The sequence below is a fragment of the Loxodonta africana genome, chromosome 8 (assembly GCF_030014295.1).
Source record: "Loxodonta africana isolate mLoxAfr1 chromosome 8, mLoxAfr1.hap2, whole genome shotgun sequence".
In the NCBI taxonomy this organism is placed as follows: domain Eukaryota; kingdom Metazoa; phylum Chordata; class Mammalia; order Proboscidea; family Elephantidae; genus Loxodonta; species Loxodonta africana.
The window spans coordinates 2,019,536-2,040,639 of NC_087349.1; the positions used below are offsets into that span (position 1 = coordinate 2,019,536).

The following is a 21,104-nucleotide window of genomic DNA, read 5'->3' on the forward strand; positions in this document are numbered from 1 at the left end:
GGAACCTTCCTCCAGAGTCAACAGAGAGAAAAAGCCTCCCCCTAGAGCTGGCACCCGGAATTTGGACTTCTAGAGACCGTGATAAAATAAATTTCTCTTTGTTAAAGCCATTCACTTGTGGTATTTCTATTATAGCAGCACTAGATAACGAAAACAATATCCCTGGTTCCATGTCCTCTTCTGAATCCAGCTTGAATTTCTGGCAGTTCCCTGTCGATATATTGCTGCAGCAGCTTTTGAATGATCTTCAGAAAATTTTACTTGATTATGATATTACTGATATTGTTTGATAATTCCCACATTCGATGGGATCACCTTTCTTGGGAATAGGCATAAATATAAATCTCTCTGAGTTGGTTGGCCAGGTAGCTGTCTTCCAAATTTCTTGGCATAGAGGATTGAGTACTTTCAGCTCTGCATCCATTTGTTGAAACATCTCAACTGGTATTCCATCAGTTACTGGAACCTTGTTTTTCACCAATGCCTTTAGTGCATCTTGGACTTCTTCCTTCAGTGCCATTGGTTCCTGCTCATATGGTACCTCCTGGAATGGTGGAAAGTTGACCTATTCCTTTTGGTATAGTGACTCTGCATCTTCCTTTCACCTTCTTTTGATGCTTTTTGTGTTGTTTCATATTTTCCTCGTGGAATCCGCCACTATTGCAACTTGAGGCCTGAATTTTTTCTTCAGATCCTTCAGCTTGAGAAATGCTGAGTGTGTTCTTCCCTTTTGATTTTCCACCTCCAGGTCTTTGCACACATCATTATAATACTTTACTTTGTCTTCTCCAGCCACCCTTGAAATCTTATGTTCAGCTCTTTTACTTCATCATTTCTTCCTTTTGCTTTAGCTACTCGACCTTCAAGAGCAAGTTTCAGAGTCTCTTCTAACACCCATTTTGTTCTTCCTTCCTGTCTTTTTAATGACCTCTTGATTTCTTCGTGTATGATGTCCTTGATGTCATTCTACAACTCATCTGGTCTTTGATCGTTAATGTTCAGTGTGTCTAATCTGTTCTTGAGATGGTCTCTAAATTCAGGTGGGATATACTCAAGGCCATACTTTGTCTCTTGTGGACTTGTTCTAATTTTCTTCAGTTTCAGCTTGAACTTGCTTATGAGCAATTGATGTTCCTGTCCCACAGTTGGCCTCTGGTCTTGTTCTGACTGATGATATTGAGCTTTTACATCATCTCCTCCACCGATGTAGTTGATTTAATTCCTGTATATTCCATCTGGTGAGGTTCATGTGTATAGTTGCCATTTATGTTGGTGAAAAAAGGTATTTGCAATGAAGAAGTCATTGGTCTTGCAAAATTCTACCATGTGATCTCTGGCATTGTTTTTATCACCAAGGCCATACTTTCCAACCAACAATCCTTCTTCTTTGTTTCCAAATTTTGCATTCCAATCACCAGTAATTACCAAAGTATCTTGATTGCATGTTGGATCAATTTCAGACAACAGAAGTTGGTAAAAATCTTCAATTTCTTCATCTTTGGCCTTAGTGGTTGATGCCTAAATTGAATAATAGTCATATTTACTGGTCTTCCTTGTAGGCGTGTGGATATTATCCTATCACTGACAGTGTTGTACTTCAGCATAGATCTTGAATTGTTCCTTTTATTTTTTATTATTAATTTTTATTGTGCTTTAAGTGAAAGTTTACAAATCAAGTCAGTCTCTCATACAAAAATTTATATACACCTTGCTATATACTGCTAATTGTTCTCCCTCCAATGAAACATCACACTCCTTCCCTCTACTCTCCATTTTCGAGCCTATTTGGTCAGCTTCTGGCACACTCTGCCCTCTCATCTCCCTTCCAAACGGGAGATGCCAACATAGTCTTATGTGTCTACTTGACCCATGAAGCTCATTCTTCACCAGTATCACTTTCTATCCCATAGTCCCGTCCAGTTCAGTCTGAGTCCAAAGGGTTGGCTATGGGAATGATTCCTGTCTTGGGCTAACAGAAAGTCTCAGTCAGACCATTAAGTCCGGTCTTTTTACGGGAATTTGGGGTCTGCATCCCACTGCTCTCCTGTTCCCTCAGGGGTTCTCGGTTGTGTTCCCTGTCAGGGCAGTCATCAGTTGTAGCCAGGCACCATCTAGTTCTTCTAGTCTCAGGCTGATGGAGTCTCTGGTTTATGTGGCCCTTTCTGTCTCTTGGGCTCATAATTACCCTGTGCCTTTGATGTTCTTCCTTCTCCTTTGATCCAGGTGGGTGGAGACCAATTGATGCATCGTAAATGGCCACTTGCTAGCGTTTAAGACCCCAGAAGCCACTCACCAAAGTGGGATGCAGAATGTTTTCTTAATAGATTTTATTATGCCAATTGACTTAGATATCCCCTGAAACCATGGCCCCCAAACCCCCGCCCCGTTACGCTGGCCTTCAAAGCATTCAGTTTATTCAGGAAACTGCTTTGCTTTTGGTTCAGTCCAGTTGTGCTGACCTGTCCTGTATTGTGTGTTGTCTTTCCCTTCACCTAAAATAGTACTTATGATAGTAAAAAAAAAAAAAAAAAAAAAAAATTTTTTTTTCTTTACTATCTAATTAGTGAAAACTCCTCTCCCTCCCTCCTCTCATAACCATCAAAGAATATTTTCTTCTCTTTTTAAATTGAGTTCTTATAATAGTGATCTTACACAATATTTGTCCTTTTGCAACTGACTAATTTCACTTAGCATAATGCCCTCCAGATTCCTTCACGTTAAGAAATGTTTCATGGATTCATCACTGTTCTTTATCAACGCATAGTATTCCATTGTGTGAATATACCATAATTTATTTATCCATTCATCCATTTCAAAGAACCTTGGTTGCTTACAGCTTTTTGCTATTATAAATCGTGCTTCAGTGAATGTGGGTGTGCATATATCTGTTTGTGTAAAGGCTCTTATTTCTCTAGGATATATTCCAAGGAGTGGGACTGCTGGATCATGTGGTAGTTCTATTCTAGTTTTTTAAGGAAACGCCAGATTGATTTCCAAAATGGTTGTACCATTTTACATTCCCACCAGTAGTGTATAAGTGTTCCAGCTTTCCATAACCTCTCTGACATTTATTATTTTGTGTTTTTTTTTGATTAATGCCAGCCTTGTTGGAGTAAGATGGAATCTCATTGTAGTTTCAATTTGCATTTCTCTAATGGCTAATGATCGTGAGCATTTCCTCATGTATCTGTTAGCTACCTGAATGTCTTCTTTAGTGAAGTGCCTGTCCATATGTTTTGCCCATTTTTTAATTGGGTTAATTATCTTTTTGTAGTTGAGTTTTTGCTGTATCATGTAGATTTTAGAGATAAGGCACTGATCGGAAATGTCATAGCTAAAAACTTTTTCTCAGTCTGTAGGTAATCTTTTTATTCTTTTGGTGAATTCTTTGGATGAGCATAGGTGTTTGATCTTTAGGAGCTCCCAGTTATCCAATTTCTATTCTGTATTGTTAGTAATGTTTTGTATACTGTTTATGCCATGTATTAGGGATCGTAACATTGTCCGTATTTTTTTCTTCCATGATCTGTATCCTTTTACATTTTATATTTAGGTCTTTGATCCATTTTGAATTGGTTTTGTGCATGGTATGAAGTATGGGTCTTGTTTCATTTTTTTTGCAGATGGATATCCAGTTATGCCAGCACCATTTGTTAAAAAGACTGTCTTTTCCCCATTTAACTGTTTTGGGTCCTTTGTCAAATATCAACTGCTCATATGTGGATGGATTTATGTCTGGATTCTCAATTATGTTCCATTGGTCTATGTATCTGTTGTTGTACCAGTACCATGCTGTTTTGACTACTGTGGCAGTATAACAGGTTCTAAAATCTGGTAGAGTGAGGCTTCCCACTTTGTTCTTCTTTTTCAGTAATGCTTTACTTATCTGGGGCCTCTTTCCCTTCCATATGAAATTGGTGATTTGTTTCTCCATCTCATTAAAAAATGTCATTGGTGTCTTAATCAGAATTGCATTTTATCTATAGGTGGCTTTTGGTAGAATAGACATTTTTACAATGTTAAGTCTTCCTATCTATGAGCAAGCTGTTTTTCCACTTATGTAGGTCTCTTTTGGCTTCTTGCATTAGTGTCTTGTAGTTTTCTTTGTATAGGTCTTTTACATCTCTGATAAGATTTATTCCTAAGTATTTTATCTTCTTGGGGGCTACTGTAAATGGCATTGATTTGGTGATTTTCTCCTCCATGTTCTTTTTGTTGGTGTAGAAGAATCCAACTGATTTTTGTATGTTTATCTTGTATCCTGATACTCTGCTGAACTCTTCTATTAGTTTCAGTAGCTTCCTTGAGGATTCTTTAGGGTTTTCTGTGTATAAGATCATGTCATCTGCAAATAGAGATACTTTTACTTCTTCCTTGCCAATCTGGATGCCCTTTATTTATCTAGCCTAATTGCTCTGCCTAGGACCTCCAGCACAATGTTGAGTAAGAGTGGTGATAAAGAGCATCCTTGTTTGGTCCCTGTTCTCTAGGGGAATGCTTTCAGACTCTCTCCATTTAGGATGATGTTGGCTCTTGGCTTTGTATAAATGCCCTTTATTACGTTAAGGAATTTTCCTTCTATCTATTCCTATTTTGCTGACAGTTTTTATCATGAATGGGTGTTGAACGTTGTCAAATGCCTTTTCTGCATCAATTGATAAAATCATATGGTTCTTGTCTTTTGTTTTATTTATATGATGGATTACATTAATTATTTTCCTAATGTTGAACCATCCCTGCACACCTGGTATGAATCCCACTTGGTCACGGTGAATTTTTTTTTTTTTTTTTTGGATGTTGTTGAATTCTATTGGCTAGAATTTTGCTCAGGATTTTTGCATCTAAGTCTATTAGGCATACAGGTTTGTAATTTTTTTTGTGTGTGTGGTGTGTTTACCTGGTTTTGGTATCAGGGATATGCTGGTTTCAAAGAACGAGTTTGGGAGTATTCTGTCTTTTCTATGCTCTGAAATACGTTTAGTAGTAGTGGTGTTACCTATTCTCTGAAAGTTTGGTAGAACTGTACAGTGAAGTCATCTGGGCCAGGGCTTTTTTTTTATTGGGAGTTTTTTGACTACCTTTTCAATGTCTTCTTTCGTTATGGGTCTATTTAGTTGTTCTACCTCTGTGTTAGTTTAGGTAGATAGTGTGTTTCTTGGAATTCATCTATTTCTTCTAGGTTTTCAAATTTGTTAGGGTACAATTTCTTATAGTAATCTTATATGATTCTTTTAATTTCAGTTGGGTCTGTTGTGATATCGCTCATCTCGTTTCTTATTTGAGTTATTTGCTTCCTGTCCTGTTTTTCTTTTGCCAGTCTGGCCAATAGTTTATCAATTTTGTTAATTTTTTCAAAGAACCAGCTTTTGGTCTTGTTAATGCTTTCAACTGTTTTTCTGTGCTCTATTTAACTTTTTTCTGTCCTAATTTTAATTATTTGCTTTCTTCTGGTGCCTGAGGGTTTCTAGGGTTTCTTTTTTTGCTCTCTTTCTATGTGTTCAAATTGTAGGGATAGATCTTTGATTCTGGCCCTTTCTTCTTTTTGTATGTGTGCATTTATTGATATAAATTGACCTCTGAGCACTGCTTTCGCTGTGTCCCAAAGGTTCTGATATAAAGTGTTTTCATTCTCATTGGATTCTATGAATTTCTTTATTCCATCCTTAATGTCTTCTATAACCCAGTCTTTTCTGAGCAGAGTATTATTCAGTTTCCAAGTGTTTGATTTATTTTCCCTGCTTTTTCTGTTATTGGTTTCTACTTTTATGGCCTTATGGTCAGAGAAGATGCTTTGTAATATTTCAATGTTTTGGATTCTGCTAAGGCTTGCTTTATAACCTAATATGTGGTATATTCTGGAGAATGTTCCATGCACACTAGAAAAGAAAATATGCTTGTCTGCTGTTGGGTAGGAGTGTTCTGTATATGTCTGTGAGGTCAAGTTGGTTGATTGTGACATTTAGATCTTCTGTGTCTTTATTGAGCTACATTCCAGATGTGCTGTCCTTAATTGAAAGCAATGTGTTGAAGTCTCCTACTATAATTGTGGAGCCTTCTCACTTTTCAATGCTGTTAGGGTTTGTTTTATGTATCTTGGAGCCCTGTCACTGGGTGCATAAATATTTAATATGGTTATATCCTCCTGGTATTTTGTCTGTTTAATCATTATATGGTGTCATTATCCTTTGTGGCGAATTTATCTTTAAAGTCTATTTTGTCAGAAATTAATATTGCCACTCTTACTCTTTTTTGATTGTTGTTTGCTTGATATATTTTTGTTCCACCCGTTGAGTTTTAGTTTGTTTGTGTCTCTGAGTCCAAGGTGTGTCTCTTGTAGGCAGCGTATAGCCAGGTCATGTTTTTTAATCCATTCTGCCACTCTCTGTCTCTTTATCGGTGCATTTAGTCCATTTACATTCAGTGTAATTATAGATAGGTATGATTTTAGTGCTGTCATTTTGATGCCTTTTGTTGTGTGTTGTTGACGGTTTCATTTTTCCACTTACTTTTTTGTGCTGAAAAGTCTTTCTTTGTAAATTGTGTGTTCCTCTTTTTCATTGTAGTTGAATTTGTTTTTGCTGAGTCTTTGTTCATCTTGTTTTTTATTTTTAAGTGTGGGATTGTTATTCTTTTTTGTTGTTACCTTAATATCTACCCTTATTTTTCTAAGTTTAAACAGAGCTCGTATCTCCCAATATCAGCTTGATTTCCTCTCCATATGGAAGATCTAAGCCTACTTTATTTAGTCCCTCTTTATTGATTATCATCTTTTATATAATGACATCACTGATTCCGTTTTGAGTGTTTTTTTTTTTTAATCTTATTTTATTTTTTTGATTTCCCTATCTGAGTTGATATCTGGTTTCTCTGTTCTGTGTTCTATTATTGTGTTGATAACTGATATTATTGATTTTCTAACCAGAGAATTCCCTTTAGTATTTCTTGTAATTTTGGTTTGGTTTTTGCAAATTCCCTAAGCTGTGTTTATCTGTAAATGTCTTTATTTTGCCTTCATATTGAAGATAGTTTTGCTGGATATATGATTTTTGGCTGGCAATTTTTCTCATTCAGTGCTCCATGTATGTCATCCCCTTGCTGTCTTGCCTGCATGGTTTCTGCCAAGTAGCCTGAACTTATGGATTCCCCTTTTCGCTTATCCCTGGCTGCTCTTAAAATTCTGTCTTTATCTTTGGTTTTGGCAAGTTTAATGATAATATGTCTTGGTGACTTTCTTTTGGGATCTACATTGTATGGGGTTGGATGAGCATCATGGATAGATATCCTTTCATCTTTCACAGTGTTAGGGAAGTTTTCTGCCAACAAATCTTCAACAATTCTTTCTGTATTTTCTGTTATCCTTTCCTGCTTTGGTATTCCAATCACTTGCAAGTTATTCTTCTTGAGAGAGTTCCACATGATTCTTAGGGTTTCTTCATTTTTTTTTAATTCTTTTATCTGATTTTTCTTCACCATATTGGTGCCAAGTGCCTTATCCTCCATCTCCCCAATTCTGCATTCCAGTTCCTCAGTTCTGCTCCTCTGACTCTATTGAGTTGCCTAATTCTGTAATTTTATTGTTAGTCTTTTGAATTTTTGAATGCTGTCTCTCTACGGATTCTTGCAGCTTATTAAATTTTTCATTATGTTCTTGAATAATCTTTTTAATTTCTTCAACTGCTTTATCTGTGTGTTCCTTGGCTTTTTCTGTGTATTGCCTGATCTCATTCCTGATGTCATTCCTGATGTCTTGAAGAGTTCTGTATATTAGTCTTTTTGTATTCTACATCTGGCATTTCCAGGAATACATCTTCATCCAGAGGGTCCTTGATTCTCTGTTTTGAGAGTTTGTTGAAGCAGTCATGGTCTGCTTCTTTATGTGATTTGATATCGACTGCTGTCTCTGAGCTATCTATAAGTTTTTGTAATAATTTATTTTATGTTTGCTCACTGTATCCTAGCTTCTTGCTTTGTTTTGTTTTGAGTTTTAGGCTACTAGATTGAGCTAAGTTGATTATTGGAGACTTTGAAGCAGTAATGTCCTGTTACCAGATGGCTAGAGTTATTACCAGGTATATGAGCCTAGAAGTCCATTCATGATTGTATAGATTCAGCTTAGGTGTCCTGAGAGTCAGTCACCTAGCGTGTGGTGTAGGCTCCCACTTACTGTCTTAGAGGAGCAGTGGTGATGGTTGTATGCACTGGTTTCTGGTAGCAGCAGGGGGTCACGCTCTGAGGAATGCAGGGTGCTGAAAGCCTTCCCCAGGTATCAGTGAAGAAGGAGTGTCTTTGTTCTCTAGAGTACTCTGGTGGGTGGGCTTTGCAGCTATACCTCAGGCACCCAATGCTTACACCTGTAAAGACTGGTAGGCACCCCTATCCTCAGACCCCTTTTGTGGGTGGCTAGGTGGCATGGATGGAGCCTCGAGCCCTCAGGTCCCTGCTGTAGGTAGGTGAGCGCCCTGATTAATAGGCAGAGTGGTATCAGACCTCCAAAACCTGCCTCTCCACTGCACAGCTGAAACAATTACAGTCAGACTTCTAACAGATTTGCCCTTGCAAACTAATAGTCACCTGGATCCATGTAGGGGTGAAAGCCAAAGTCTGTGGATGACTTATGCCTGGACTGCAGCTGCTTCTGCTCTGAGCTTCCACATTAGAGGAGTCAGGAAAGTATTTTCCCCCGTCTGTTAATTTGTTCCTTCTCCCAGGCCAGGAGAATGGCTCAGAAATAGCGCAGTAGATTCTATCTCATGCTTAGGGAATTCCACTGTTAATGACGCTGGCTGGGGGAGGGGGCAGAGGGATTAGATAGATAGGAAAGAGTACTTTCAGAAGGTGCTATTAGATCCATGTGGTAAATTAGACTAAATCACTTATGTTGAGAGCACTGTTTTGTCTCAGATTCCAGAGGCATGTGTAGCCTATTGCGCTGGCTGGGTTCCCACCAAGATTGCCCCAGGGGGTTGGGGCTGTGTCCCGCACTTGCCTTCTTCTTTCACTGAAGGAGCTTTGTCCTAAACTTTGCAGCCAGTCATGTGGCCATCACAGCAGGAGTTCGGGGTACCAGCACTTTGCCTGCTTTCTTTCACTGAAGCAGCTGCTTTCTAATGCCCCAGTCAGCCCCACTGTAGACACGCTACAGGGTCAGGAGGTGTGCAACTTTGCTTGCCTTCTTTCGCTGAAGCTGCTGTGTCTCAGGAAACTACAATCTGCTCCTCCACCATCACACCAAAGAATGGTGCCAAGGAGTTGGAGCTGAGGTGTTGCGTGGGCTTGGCAACTCATTGGACTTCTGCAAGATCTCACCCTTCCCCATTGGTCAGACCAATTCCTTAATTCTGCATTTGATGCTCAGGATTCGTAGATTGTCATATATGTAATCGATTCACTTGTTTTTTCAGGTGTTTATCACAAGAGGGTTCAGCGGGAGCTTGTGACTAGTTCGCCATCTTGGCCCCACCTCTTGAATTGTTCTTTCTGACACTGAATGCGACGCCATGCCTCTTCCTTCACTTTGTCACTCCCAGAATAGCAAACCATATGATTGTCTGATTCAAAGTGGCCAATACCAGTCCACTGCAGCTCACTAATGCCTAGGATATTGATGTTTATGTGTTCCATTTCATTTTTGACGACTTCTAATTTTCCTAGATTCATACTTGGTACATTCCACATTCTGATTATTAATGGATTTTTGTGGCTGTTTCTTCTCACTTTGAGGCATGACACATAAGCAAATGAAGGTCCCTAAAGAAAGCTTGACTCCATCCACATCATTAAGGTCTACTGTACTTTAAGAAAGCAGCTTTTCCCCAGCTATCTTTTGAGTGCCTTCCAACCTGAGGGGCTCATCTTCTGGCACTATATCAAACAGTGTTCTGCTCCTATTCATAAGGGTTTCACTGGCTAAATCTTTTCAGAAGTAGATTCCCAGATCCGTCTTTTTAGTCTGGAAGCTCAGCTGAAACCTGTCTGCCATGGGTGACCCTCCTGGTATTTGAATACCAGTGGCATATCTTCCAGCATTACAGCAACAAGAAATCCCTTACAGTACGATAAACTGACAGACACATGGGGTGTATCGTCTTACTTTCCTAATAAGCCATATAACTGTGAGTATGGTTTGTTAATTCCATGGGACCATTTCAGCAAATAACCAAATGCAGTAGGGAATGCCATGGAGGGGAGGCGGTGGTATCAGAAATGGTGAAGAAACTGGAGGGCAGAGATATGTCTGACCTCCACTTCATAGGAGTCAGCTTTGTGCTGATCCTGATTCTTAACCCTCAGGAATTTAGACGAGTCTTTTCAGTGCATTACAGTGGGGAAGATTGTCCTGGTGCCCTGAGTTTAGGTAACTGCCAACTCAAGAGATACCAACAGGATGGAACTTTGGACAGAGTCCAGCCATAAAACACTTCAGCAGAGAAAAAACTGAACTCTGCCCTGATGGTTGATGTGAAATGTAATAAAGACAGGGGTCAGCTTATTGGACAATGTTGAATGAGCAAGCAAAATTTGGAGATATTAGTTGACAACAGTGTAGAAAAGATTAATTTGAAGAATTTGTTGTAGAAAAATCAGGAGAGACCTCCTTTTCCTTGCTAAGCCCTAAACTAATTACCTGTTTTTCAAGGGTTTTTTGTTTGTTTGTTTTTTGGTTGGTTTGTTTTCTTTTTCAGTTAGAAAGTAAAGTAAAGTTTATGACTCCCAGAAATAGATATGATTAAGGAGTGATTTTCACCATAGTTTTTTCAATTTCTATCCAAATTTGCATCAGCTGCCTGCCAGTCGGGCCCCTTTTCTTGAAATTTCCCCACATTTGTACAAGGGAAGAACTCTTTCCCTTCCACCGATCTTAGTAGGAAGAAAGAAACCAGGGTGATCACTACCAAGACATTTCTTCTTCAAAAAAGTCCTGCCCTCCTTTTTCAAGTATGTGAGATTTTCAACAGATAATCAGTATCCAATTGCATCTGGGTCACCAAGAAGGACAACTCTATTCTTTAATAGAAATGTTATAAAGTGAGGCGCACATTCGATTTCTCAGGGTAGAGTGACAGATCAAGGTGTTATGAGGTATCTCATGCTGCTGTCCCCTCTTCTTCTCCCAGGACCTGTTGGAAATGGGACAGCCCAGGACATGCTTTGTGGTGACACATTCTCTGAATGATGTCAACCCATGCTCCTTCCAGATGAAGGAAGGACCGATGGTGGGAAAAGGCCCAGAATTACCTTCTGTCCTGTAAGGCAGGACTGTTCAAGGGTCCTCAAGCACACAGACACCGTTTCTATCTCAGACGCATAGAAGCCAAATGTTCTAACGCCAGAAGGTGGGCTGTACTCACTGCTTGGACTTCATCCAGAGTATTGGGTTAGCTACAATCATGCCCTTCAGGGGAGACACTGATGAAGATAGCATCTATGTTTCTGAGCAAAGGCTCCTGCTCCCAGAAAGGCAGATGTCTCCAAAGTAAAGCGGCCCTTCCTTATGTGTGTGTTCTTGACATGAGAATCACGTACATAGATGGTTTTGATCTTTCTAACTCTTCTTTGAGATGCATGTAGCAAAATAATTACATTTTCAGTTGTCCAAACGAGGTGTCCTTAAGGCTCATAGTTGACTCTAATTGTTTATTTCTATATATTAGGAGAAACCAAAATCGAGATGAGTGGTGCTCGTGGATTGAGCTGTGTCCCCCATAATACGCGTTCGGATCCTAACACCTGTATCTGTGGATGTAATCCCATTTGGGAATAGGGTTTTCCTTGTTATGTTAATGAGGCAATTTAAGTGCAGGGTGTGTCTTAAACCTAGTGGTGTTTGGGAGATAAGAGAGCAGATTAGGAACAGAGAAGCAAGCACAAGCAGAGAAAAAAGATAGATGCCATGTGGAGATTTCCAAAGTGTGCTGAGAAGAACAGTAGAGAAGCTGAGACAAGGGTTTTCCCCCAGAGCCGATGCCCTGAATTTGGACTGTGAGAAAATACATTTATCTTCTTTAAAACCACCTACCTGTGGTATTCCTGTTACAGCAGCACTGAGAAACTAAGATGAGTAGTCTTTAATCGAGTTTTCATAGTTGATAGTTTAGTTCAGGTGAGATTAAAATCAAGGTCACACACAAGGACATGCGTGTACTTACAAGTTCCACAGTTATTAAGTGCTTGAGCTAAGCTTTCTGGAAAGTGGAGGGCATGCTCAGAGCTCTTGCTGTGAGAGGAGACTTTAGGGGTGGCACCCCCATCCTACCATCTTCTCTACACACACCTCAATCCCACCATCTTCTCTATACACACCCCTGTCCTGCTACCTTCTCTACACGCAACCCCATCTCGCCACCTTCTCTACACACACTCCCATCCTGTCGTCTTCTCTACACACAGTCCCATCCTGTCGTCTTCTCTACACGCACCACCATCCTACCGTCTTCTCTATGCGCACCCCCATCCTGCCATCTTCTCTATACATACCCCCATCCTACCACCTTCTCCACATGCCCTCCTCACCACTCCCAGGTACTGCTCACTGTCCCTCCAGCTCTGCCCCAGGCCTGCCATCCTGATGTTCTGGGTCCTCCCCTGGGATCTACTTGCCACAGAATGTCCAGGGCTCTCCCTTCTAGTTGCACAACTCTATTTCCTCTTCAGACCTACTAAATCAAAATCTCTAGGGGAGCTAAGATGTTTGTGTAAAGCAAACAAATGCTCTGTACAGGATTCTGAAGCATAGCCAGAGTTAATCACCATTGGTCTGCCCTCCATTGCTCATTACAGCACTGTTTACAACAGCCAAAAGGTGCAAAAAGCCTAAATGCCCATCAGCATAAACAGGTAAACACAACGTGGCACGTCCATGCAACGGAACACTACTCTGTCATAAAGAGAAATGAAGTCCTGATACATGCTGAGTAAACAAGTCATCACCATAGGACAAATACTGTGTGATCTCCCTTATGAGAAATATCTAGAAGAGGCAATTGTATACAGAGACCAGAGTGCATCAGTGGTCACCAGGGGCAAGTGGGAAGGAAAGGGGGCTCACTGCTTGGGGATCACCGAGCTTCTGTTACAGATCATGGGAATCTGGGAACAGATAATGGCAATGGTTGAACAACATGATAAACAACTAGTGTCACTGAACTGTATACGTGAAGAATATTGAAGTAGCAAACGGTGTATTATACTTGTATACCACAATAAAACAAACAAACACACTTTGGCCTCAAATAGATGTAAGTTTGAATCCTGCCTGCATGCTGTGAGCAAGCTACTTCACTCTGGAATCCTTAAAATGACAATAACAATGCTACCTCCTGGGCAACCCTTACTGAAAGTGTCAGACAATGAGCTAAGGCCATACGTGGATTACCTCTCTTCATTCTCACGGTAATGCGACCTGGTAAGTATTATTCATAAGCCCATTTCACAGATAAACACTGAAGCTTGTTGAAAGTAACAGGATAGCAAAGTGCCCAAGGTGACACATCTATGATTAACGGAGCCAGGATGCAATCCTTGGTGGACTGAGTAAAGAATTCATTTAGGTGCCGACACACAGCAAACAATCAAAGGCAGCAATTGCCACCAGTCGTGTTCTGTCCTTAGTGCCCTTATCACCACGTGCCTCAGTCATCCTGGCAGGTGTGGCATCTCTCCTGGAGCCAGTGAGCAGGGCACGCCTCACACCTGCTCCAGGTTTTAGGAGGGGAAGGCATTGCCAAATGTCTGACCAAAAATCTGCTCTTATCTTAAAAGCTGCACATCTTTCCCATGTTGTGGGGGTCTACAAGAACCCAGGCCTCATTCCACAGCCCTGAAATTAATACAGAAGTCAAGAAAACTAGGTCCTCTTCCCAAGTAGAACACCCAGATACACTTCCTGAGAGCTGCTGGTGTTCTTTGCTATTTCCAGGATGGGATTTCCGTAGCCAGGGAGCTCCATGGCTATGGGGGCAGGGGCAGGCCTGAAGTGGTTGCGGACTTCCTCTCACGACCAGTGAGAACCCTCGGCAGGGAGACCAGTGTCCCCGTCCAGGCCACCTGTGGAGGCCACTCCGCCTCCGGGTCTTCCTGTTACCCAGTGACATCCACCTCACTTTCAGTTTTCCCTTATATACTGATATTGTTAATTCTCATCATTCACTGTTCAGGTCAGAAGATAGACATTTTTGTAAACACAGTGCCAGAAGCTTTCATTACTTTACAGCTGCGTCTCACCATTTTCCCAACAAGCTCAGTGACATTTAGCTCATGTTGTGAAGAACGCAGCCCAGAAAAAAACAAACTTGGGTGGCATCCATCATGTTCCACACACAGAACCATCTTCATGAAACACAGATTTGGGCTTACCTGTCATGTTGCAGTAGACTTTCAGAGGCGCCAGGGGTCCACTGCCATCAGGGTCGATCCAGTAATAGTTGGAGGTCTGGCCCAGGTGCTTGTAGGCCTCACAGGATGGCTCGTAGATGGCTGAAACGAAAGGCCCACGTGAGTCCAGCCCAGTGCTAGCTCCCCAAGGGGCCCAGACCACCCAAGGGCTGGTGAGCCAGTGCTGGGGATCCTTGCGTTAGGAGGAGGGTTCTTATCTCTACACTGAGCCTCATGACCTGGTTCTGATTCTGTGAGTGTTCGTTTTGGAACCAACAAAGACACTAAGTTGTCAGTGTGGCTTTGAAGCTGGTGACAAGACTAAAACTACCAACACATTTTTAAACAAATGTAATGTCTGGTTCGGTGTGGCTCATGCTCGCTGCAAAAAGATAATTTATACTCATTTTTAGACATGGTAAGGGACTTTACATTGAAAAACCATCAATATTGACTGTTGGGTTATCAATCAAATTCTAAGAGATCAACGAAAATCTCTCTTTCACACACACACACACACACGCACAGACACACATTTTTTCTTTTGTATAGTTGGTATAAATCTCCCTGCCATAGCATGTGATTTCTCATCTTCCTTTCCTTTGGGTGAAAGGAGAGGGAAGAAGAAAATGTCCTGACTCATTTTGTTACAGGTGCTTTAATTGCAGTGCGTCCAGCTCATGTTGGAAGCCGACACTCATGTAATAAAATTACAGGTTCTTCCTCATTGTTTTCCTTCCTGCTCCCATGCTGAGCCTGACAGCTCTCCTTTGTCTCACCTAGCCTGCACCTGTTTTCAGACACACAGAATGGACATTTCAGCTGGTGGTGCAGTGGTTAAAAGCTTGGCTTGTAACCAAAAGGTCAGTGGTTTGAATTCACCAACACTCCTTGGAAACCCTATGGGGCAGTTCTAATCTGTCCTATAGGGTCACTATGGGTCGGGATCAACTCAATGGCAATGCATTTTTTTTTTTTTTTAACCTTGGGCGGCGAGCCCTGGTGGCACAATGGTTAAGAGTTCAGCTGCTAGCCAAAAAGGCAGTTTGAATCCACCAGCTGTTCCTTGGAAACTCTATGAGGCAGGTCTACTCTGTCCTATAGGGTCGCTATGAGTTGGAATTGACTCGATGGCAATGGGTTTGTTTGTTTGGTTTTTCCAGTCAGAACTGCTAAAATCTGGCTAAGAAACTGTCCCTCAAAGCTCCTCGCTGTATCTATGGAGACTAGAAAAGCTCTCTTAGCAAAACTAAGAAGCCTTCCTGGTAAACGTGTGTCTGTCTGACATGGGAGCAGTGGGGTGGTGGGGTTGCCATGCCCGTGGTTGCACTCCTGGGACCTGTGCCTGGTAAATGCCTGGGTCGGGGTACGATAGGGGGTCCCTATCCTTCCTTCCTCCGCCAAGTTCTCAGGGCTTCCTTGGCTTCCTCACTCAGAGATGGCCTGACCATCAGTTAAATTTAATTTCAACAGCAAAACAACGCTGACCCCAAACAATTCTCAGATTCTTTGATTTATTTAATTCCCTTTCTTTCCTTCTGCAAACAGTCATTGAGCATACGTAATGTGCTGGGCACTGGTCAGCCAACCAGTTGCCCTTGGCTTGATTCCGACTCATGGAGACCCCGTGTGTGTCAGAGGAGAACTGTGCTCCAGGGGGTTTTCAGTGACAGATTTTTTGGAAGTAGATTGCCAGATCTTCCTTCTGAGGTGCCTCTGGGTGGACTCAAAGCTCCAACCTTTCTGTTAGCAGTTGAGCACATCGACTACTTGCACTGACCGCACACCAGGGCTTTAGGTTCGGCCCTGCAAATCCAGCTGTGAGCAAGCAGGTTAAAGCAGCTGGAGCAGGCTGTGCTCACTAATTACCTTGGCTCTGCCACTGCACGAGGTGATAATGGAGGCCTGGTGCTGCGGTGGTTAATAGCTCGGCTGCTAACCAAGACGTCCGCACATGGAATCCACCAGCTGCTCCTGGGAAACCAGGGGGCAGTTCTGCTCTGCCCTATAGGGTTGCTGACAGAATGGACTCGACGGCAATTTTGTTTTTTTTTTTAATGATAATGGAAGGGGGTAGGTGTATTATAGGGGTGCTACCTGGATTAGAGGAAATAATCACAGCAACCGCTCAGCACCATGGCGGCCATGGCAACCATTTCACAGACGGCATTTTTATCATCAGTGTAATTATTACTTAGGCCCCACCCCAATTCCTCCTTATGTTAGGAGACCCCCTCATCCACACATCTGTCTCTCTGTGCAGGTGGCAGTGCTCTGCCTATCTCATGCACTGTGGTATTGATTAGAGTCACTTTAGAATCTGATTGCTGAGTTTAACTGAATTTCATACATGAACCATAAGTTCCTCACAAGATTATGAAACATCTTGAAGGCAGGTCAGTACGTGTTTCCTTTTCTTCTCTGTGTTATCTAACATGCGAGAAGCTTAAGAAAAGCTGTCTGGACTGAACAAAAACTTACCTGTTCTTCATCCTATTCTGATTTGGGTCACTGGTGAGCTGACTAGTCAGAGAAGCATTTCCACGTTAAAGAGTGATTGAGTGAGAATGTGTTCAGGGAGCTATGGGTTTTCTCAGTCAACATCTGGGCATTTTAATAACAGATGCAAAAGATAATGTGCTCAGCTACTGATGGGAAGGTTGGAGTCCACCCAGCGGTGCCTCAGAAGAAAGTCCTGGCAATCTGCTTCCAAAAAATCAGCCACTGAAACCCCTGTGGAGCACAGTTCTCCTCTGACACCCATAGGGCACCACGAGTCAGAACCGACTCCTCAGCAACTGGAAATGGTCACAGACCTTAACTGACGTGCCTGAGTAACGGCAGGCACTTACCCTGGGTACCTGAGTAACAGCAGGCACTTGCCCCCGCCCAGGTACCTGAGTAATGGCAGGCACTTACCCCGGGTACCTGAGTAGTGGCAGGCACTTGCCCCCCCCAGGTACCTGAGTAATGGCAGGCACTTGCCCCCCCATACCTGAGTAACAGTAGGCACTTGCCCCAGGTACCTGAGTAACAGCAAGCATTTGCCCCCCAGGTACCCGAGTAACAGCAGACACTTAACCCAGGTACCTGAGTAACAGCAGGCATTTGCCCCCCCCCGGTACCTGAGTAACAGCAGACACTTAACCCAGGTGCCTGAGTAACGGCAGACACTTAACCCAGGTGCCTGAGTAACGGCAGACACTTAACCCAGGTGCCTGAGTAACGGCAGACACTTAACCCAGGTGCCTGAGTAACGGCAGACACTTAACCCAGGTGCCTGAGTAACGGCAGACACTTAACCCAGGTGCCTGAGTAACGGCAGACACTTAACCGAGGTACCTGAGTAATGACAGACACTTAATCCAGGTACAGGTACCTGAGTAATAGCAGACACTTGCAGCATGCGACTAAGGGGAGTTTTGCAACCAAGGACCCTCCTCTTTTTCTTCAAAGCATTAAGAATTATTTGGTCATCTTTAACCTGCTACAGGCTGACTAGCTGCTTTCGCCTCCACTACACAAGTGGAAACCCAGGTACTTCAGTCCAAACGTGAGCACCTGTGGAATTCACCAGGAGAGCTTGTTAAAGCTGGGCCTCCTGGGCCTGCCCCCCAGCGACGAGGTAGAGAGTGTGTGGTTCTAACGAGCTCCCCTGTGAGGCAGATGCTCCCAGCCCAGGCTCCACGTTCCACAGAGCGCCGCTTCTGCTCCAGTCCTGAGGAAAGTTAACTCAGGAAGTGTGCACCAGGGCCTTAATGCTATTTAAATACCTGGAAAAACAGATCACCAGAAAGCAACACAGTGGAGTTTAAATGAAGTGTGCTTAGAATGCCACCTCACTTCAGCTAAAAAGCTAAACTGGAATGGCATTCAAAACTGTAACTAAAATACAACATCAAGAAGAAATATACGTGTGTGTAAAGGCTCCAAAAAACATTTTCAAAGAAATACACCAAACACTTACCTTGAGTAGTGACCTTTGAGCAGGGAGGTCACGGGTGATTTAAAACGTTTCATACGCTCCTGGGTTTTCCACTGCAGAGTGAAGGGGTATTATTTTACCAGTAAAAATACAGTCTCTGGATATGCGTGTGGAATAATGGCACCAAGGAAAAGTGGCGAGGGAAGCTGTGATGTAGTTACATAATCTGAATATGTATTTAAGTGATTTTGGCTGAAATCACTGTTCTGTCATTTACTAACTGGAAGCCCTCACTAACCTTTGGTTTTCTCACGTGTAAAATGAACATAATAAAACCCCCTTCCCCAAGTTACAGTAAAGATTAAGCGAAAGCACTGAGTATATTTAAACTTAAATAATATTCAAAATTTTATGAAAAGAATGAGCTAGCCCCAGACACCCTGCTAACTCAGACTTGAAACTGCTCCCAAAGATCACCTTTCAGCCAAAGATTAGACGACAATAATACATGTGAGGGACGTGCTTCTTAGGTCAAACAGACAACACCTGCCCAGAAACAAAGCCTGGAAGGTGGGAGGGGACAGGAAAACTGGACAAATGGATGGGGGGAACCTGGAGCGGAAAGGGAAAGGGGGAGAGTGCTGACACAGTGCAGGACTGCAGCCAATGCCAGGAAACTGTGTACATACATTTTTAAATGAGAAACTAATTTGCTCTGTAAAATTTCACCTAAATCACAATTGAAAAAAAAAAAAAAGAATGAGCTGGTAGAAGTGTTTGCACTGTGGGCCTCAACCAGCTACCTCCTGCCTGGTGGAGTCTGAGCTGGCTGAGTGACTTGTGCCTATCAGGACTGCGGAGATGACAGGCAGTGAGGGGCAGCAGCAGCCACTTCGGGGAGAGAAAGGCCTGGTGTATCCATCATTAACAATGAAGGGTTTGCTAGCCAACTACTGAAGAACAGAAAGGCAATTGGGCTGATAATAAAATAAACAGACTGGTCCAGTCCATTGATTTATTGGGAAAGTCATTTTTCTCTGTGCCAACTCCCATTCCCAAATACAAGTTCTCACATTATTCCACCTATTCACAAATACATCTCAGCTGCTCAGAAATAACACTACTGACCCACCAGACTGGATTTCACAGCGCGTAAAAACTCAGAATGCAGCAAGTCCTATCTTATTCATTTTCTTCTAACAGCAAGTGCTGTCTGTGTGACTCCGCGGGGGCAACAATGGAAAACGGTGAAGTACTCGTGTATGAGTCTTCTGTTGCTGCTATAACAAGTGAACATGGAACAGCACACATGTATGACCTCACAGTCCTGGTGGTCAGAAACCTGACAGGGTCTCACCGGGCTAGAATAAAGGTGTCTGTAGGGCTGTTTCTTGTAGGAGAACCCATTTCCTTGCCTCTTCCAGCTTCTGGATTCTTGGATCTTGGCCCCTTCTCCATCTTCAAAGTCCTTCTCATGCTGCACCTCTCTGGTTTTTGCCATCACGACATCTGACTCTTTGGAAGACTGTCGTGATGAGATAGGACCCAGCCAGATAATCCAGGATGGTCTCCCCCTCTCAAGATCGCTAACCTAATGACACCTGCAAGGTCTCTGTCAGGTAAGGTAACACACTCACAGGTTCTAGAGATTCGGACATGGCCATCCTTGGGGGTCATTGTTCTGCCTATCACAACCATGTAAAAAGAATACAGTTGCTCTACTGAAGGAACGGACCCTGTGGGGAAGTTCTACTCTGTCTTATAGGGTTGCTATGAGTTACAGCCATCTCCACGGCAACCGGTTTGTTTTTGCTTTTTTGGTTATTGAATGAACAAACTTATTAAGCACTGTATCCATTTTTTAGAGCTGATGCAGCGAATAACCACAAACTAAGCGGCATAAAACAACAGGAATTCTCTCTATCACACTTCTGGATGCCAGGAGTCCTGAATCAAGCCATGGGCAGGCCCTGCTTTCTCTGAAGGCCCTGAGGAAGAATATGTTCTAGGCCCCTCCTAGCTTCTGGGGTTGCTGGCAATCCTTGGTGCTCTTTGCCTTGTAGAGGCAGCTCTCCATTCTCTGCCTCTGTCTTCTCTCTGTGTCTCTTCTAAGGACACTAGGCCCGCCCTGTTCCAGTCTGACTTCATGCTAACCTAAAACATCTGCAAAGACCCTATTTCCAAACAAGGTCACATTCACAGGTCCTAGTTTTTTTTTTTTTTTTTTTAGGGGCTAGGACTGGAACACGTCTGATTAGCTTTCTGGAGGCTCTACTCCTGAATTAATCAAGAAGCCCCTTAAAGTAAACACGGATGTACCAGAAAAAGTGAGCAGCACTTCTCAGCCCTTGAAAGAGGGCCTCGGCAGAGCTGGGTGGGTAGTGTTGAGAAAGGATGGTCTCTGGGGTCCTTAGTCTGATCACTTTTCATCACTAGGCCATCTTCTCATCTTAATCCAGTTTTCAAAAATATCTTTCTCTGTCAGAATAAGAAATTTCCATCTGAAACTGTGAAACTGACCTCCTGATTTCAGTCAGCCCCTGTGATCCTGGTTGAAGGAGCAAGTTTCCCCAGAATCTAAGTGATCCTGTTGGAGCCCTGGGTGGTGCAGTGGTTAAAAGCTTGGCTGCTAACCAAAAGGTTGGCAGTTCAAATCCACCCGCTGCTCCTTGGAAACCCTGTGGGGCAGTTTTACTCTGTCCTATAGGATCGCTATGAGTTGGAATTGACTCGACAGCAACAGGTTTGGGTTTGGTTTGGAACTCATCTTGTTAAGGGAACCACTGGCGTTTGAGCAGAGCTAAGCTGG

At 42.6% G+C, this 21,104-nt stretch overlaps 1 protein-coding gene across 1 annotated transcript in view; it reads right to left on the bottom strand.

Moving 5' to 3' along the window:
• Nucleotides 1-21,104, bottom strand: part of CNTNAP2 (contactin associated protein 2) — a 1,506,181-nt gene that overhangs the window by 690,774 nt on the left and 794,303 nt on the right. The window contains exon 12 of the mRNA XM_064290350.1: nucleotides 14,353-14,472. Coding sequence (XP_064146420.1) covers nucleotides 14,353-14,472 — 120 coding nt within the window. The remainder of the gene's footprint in view (nucleotides 1-14,352; nucleotides 14,473-21,104) is intronic.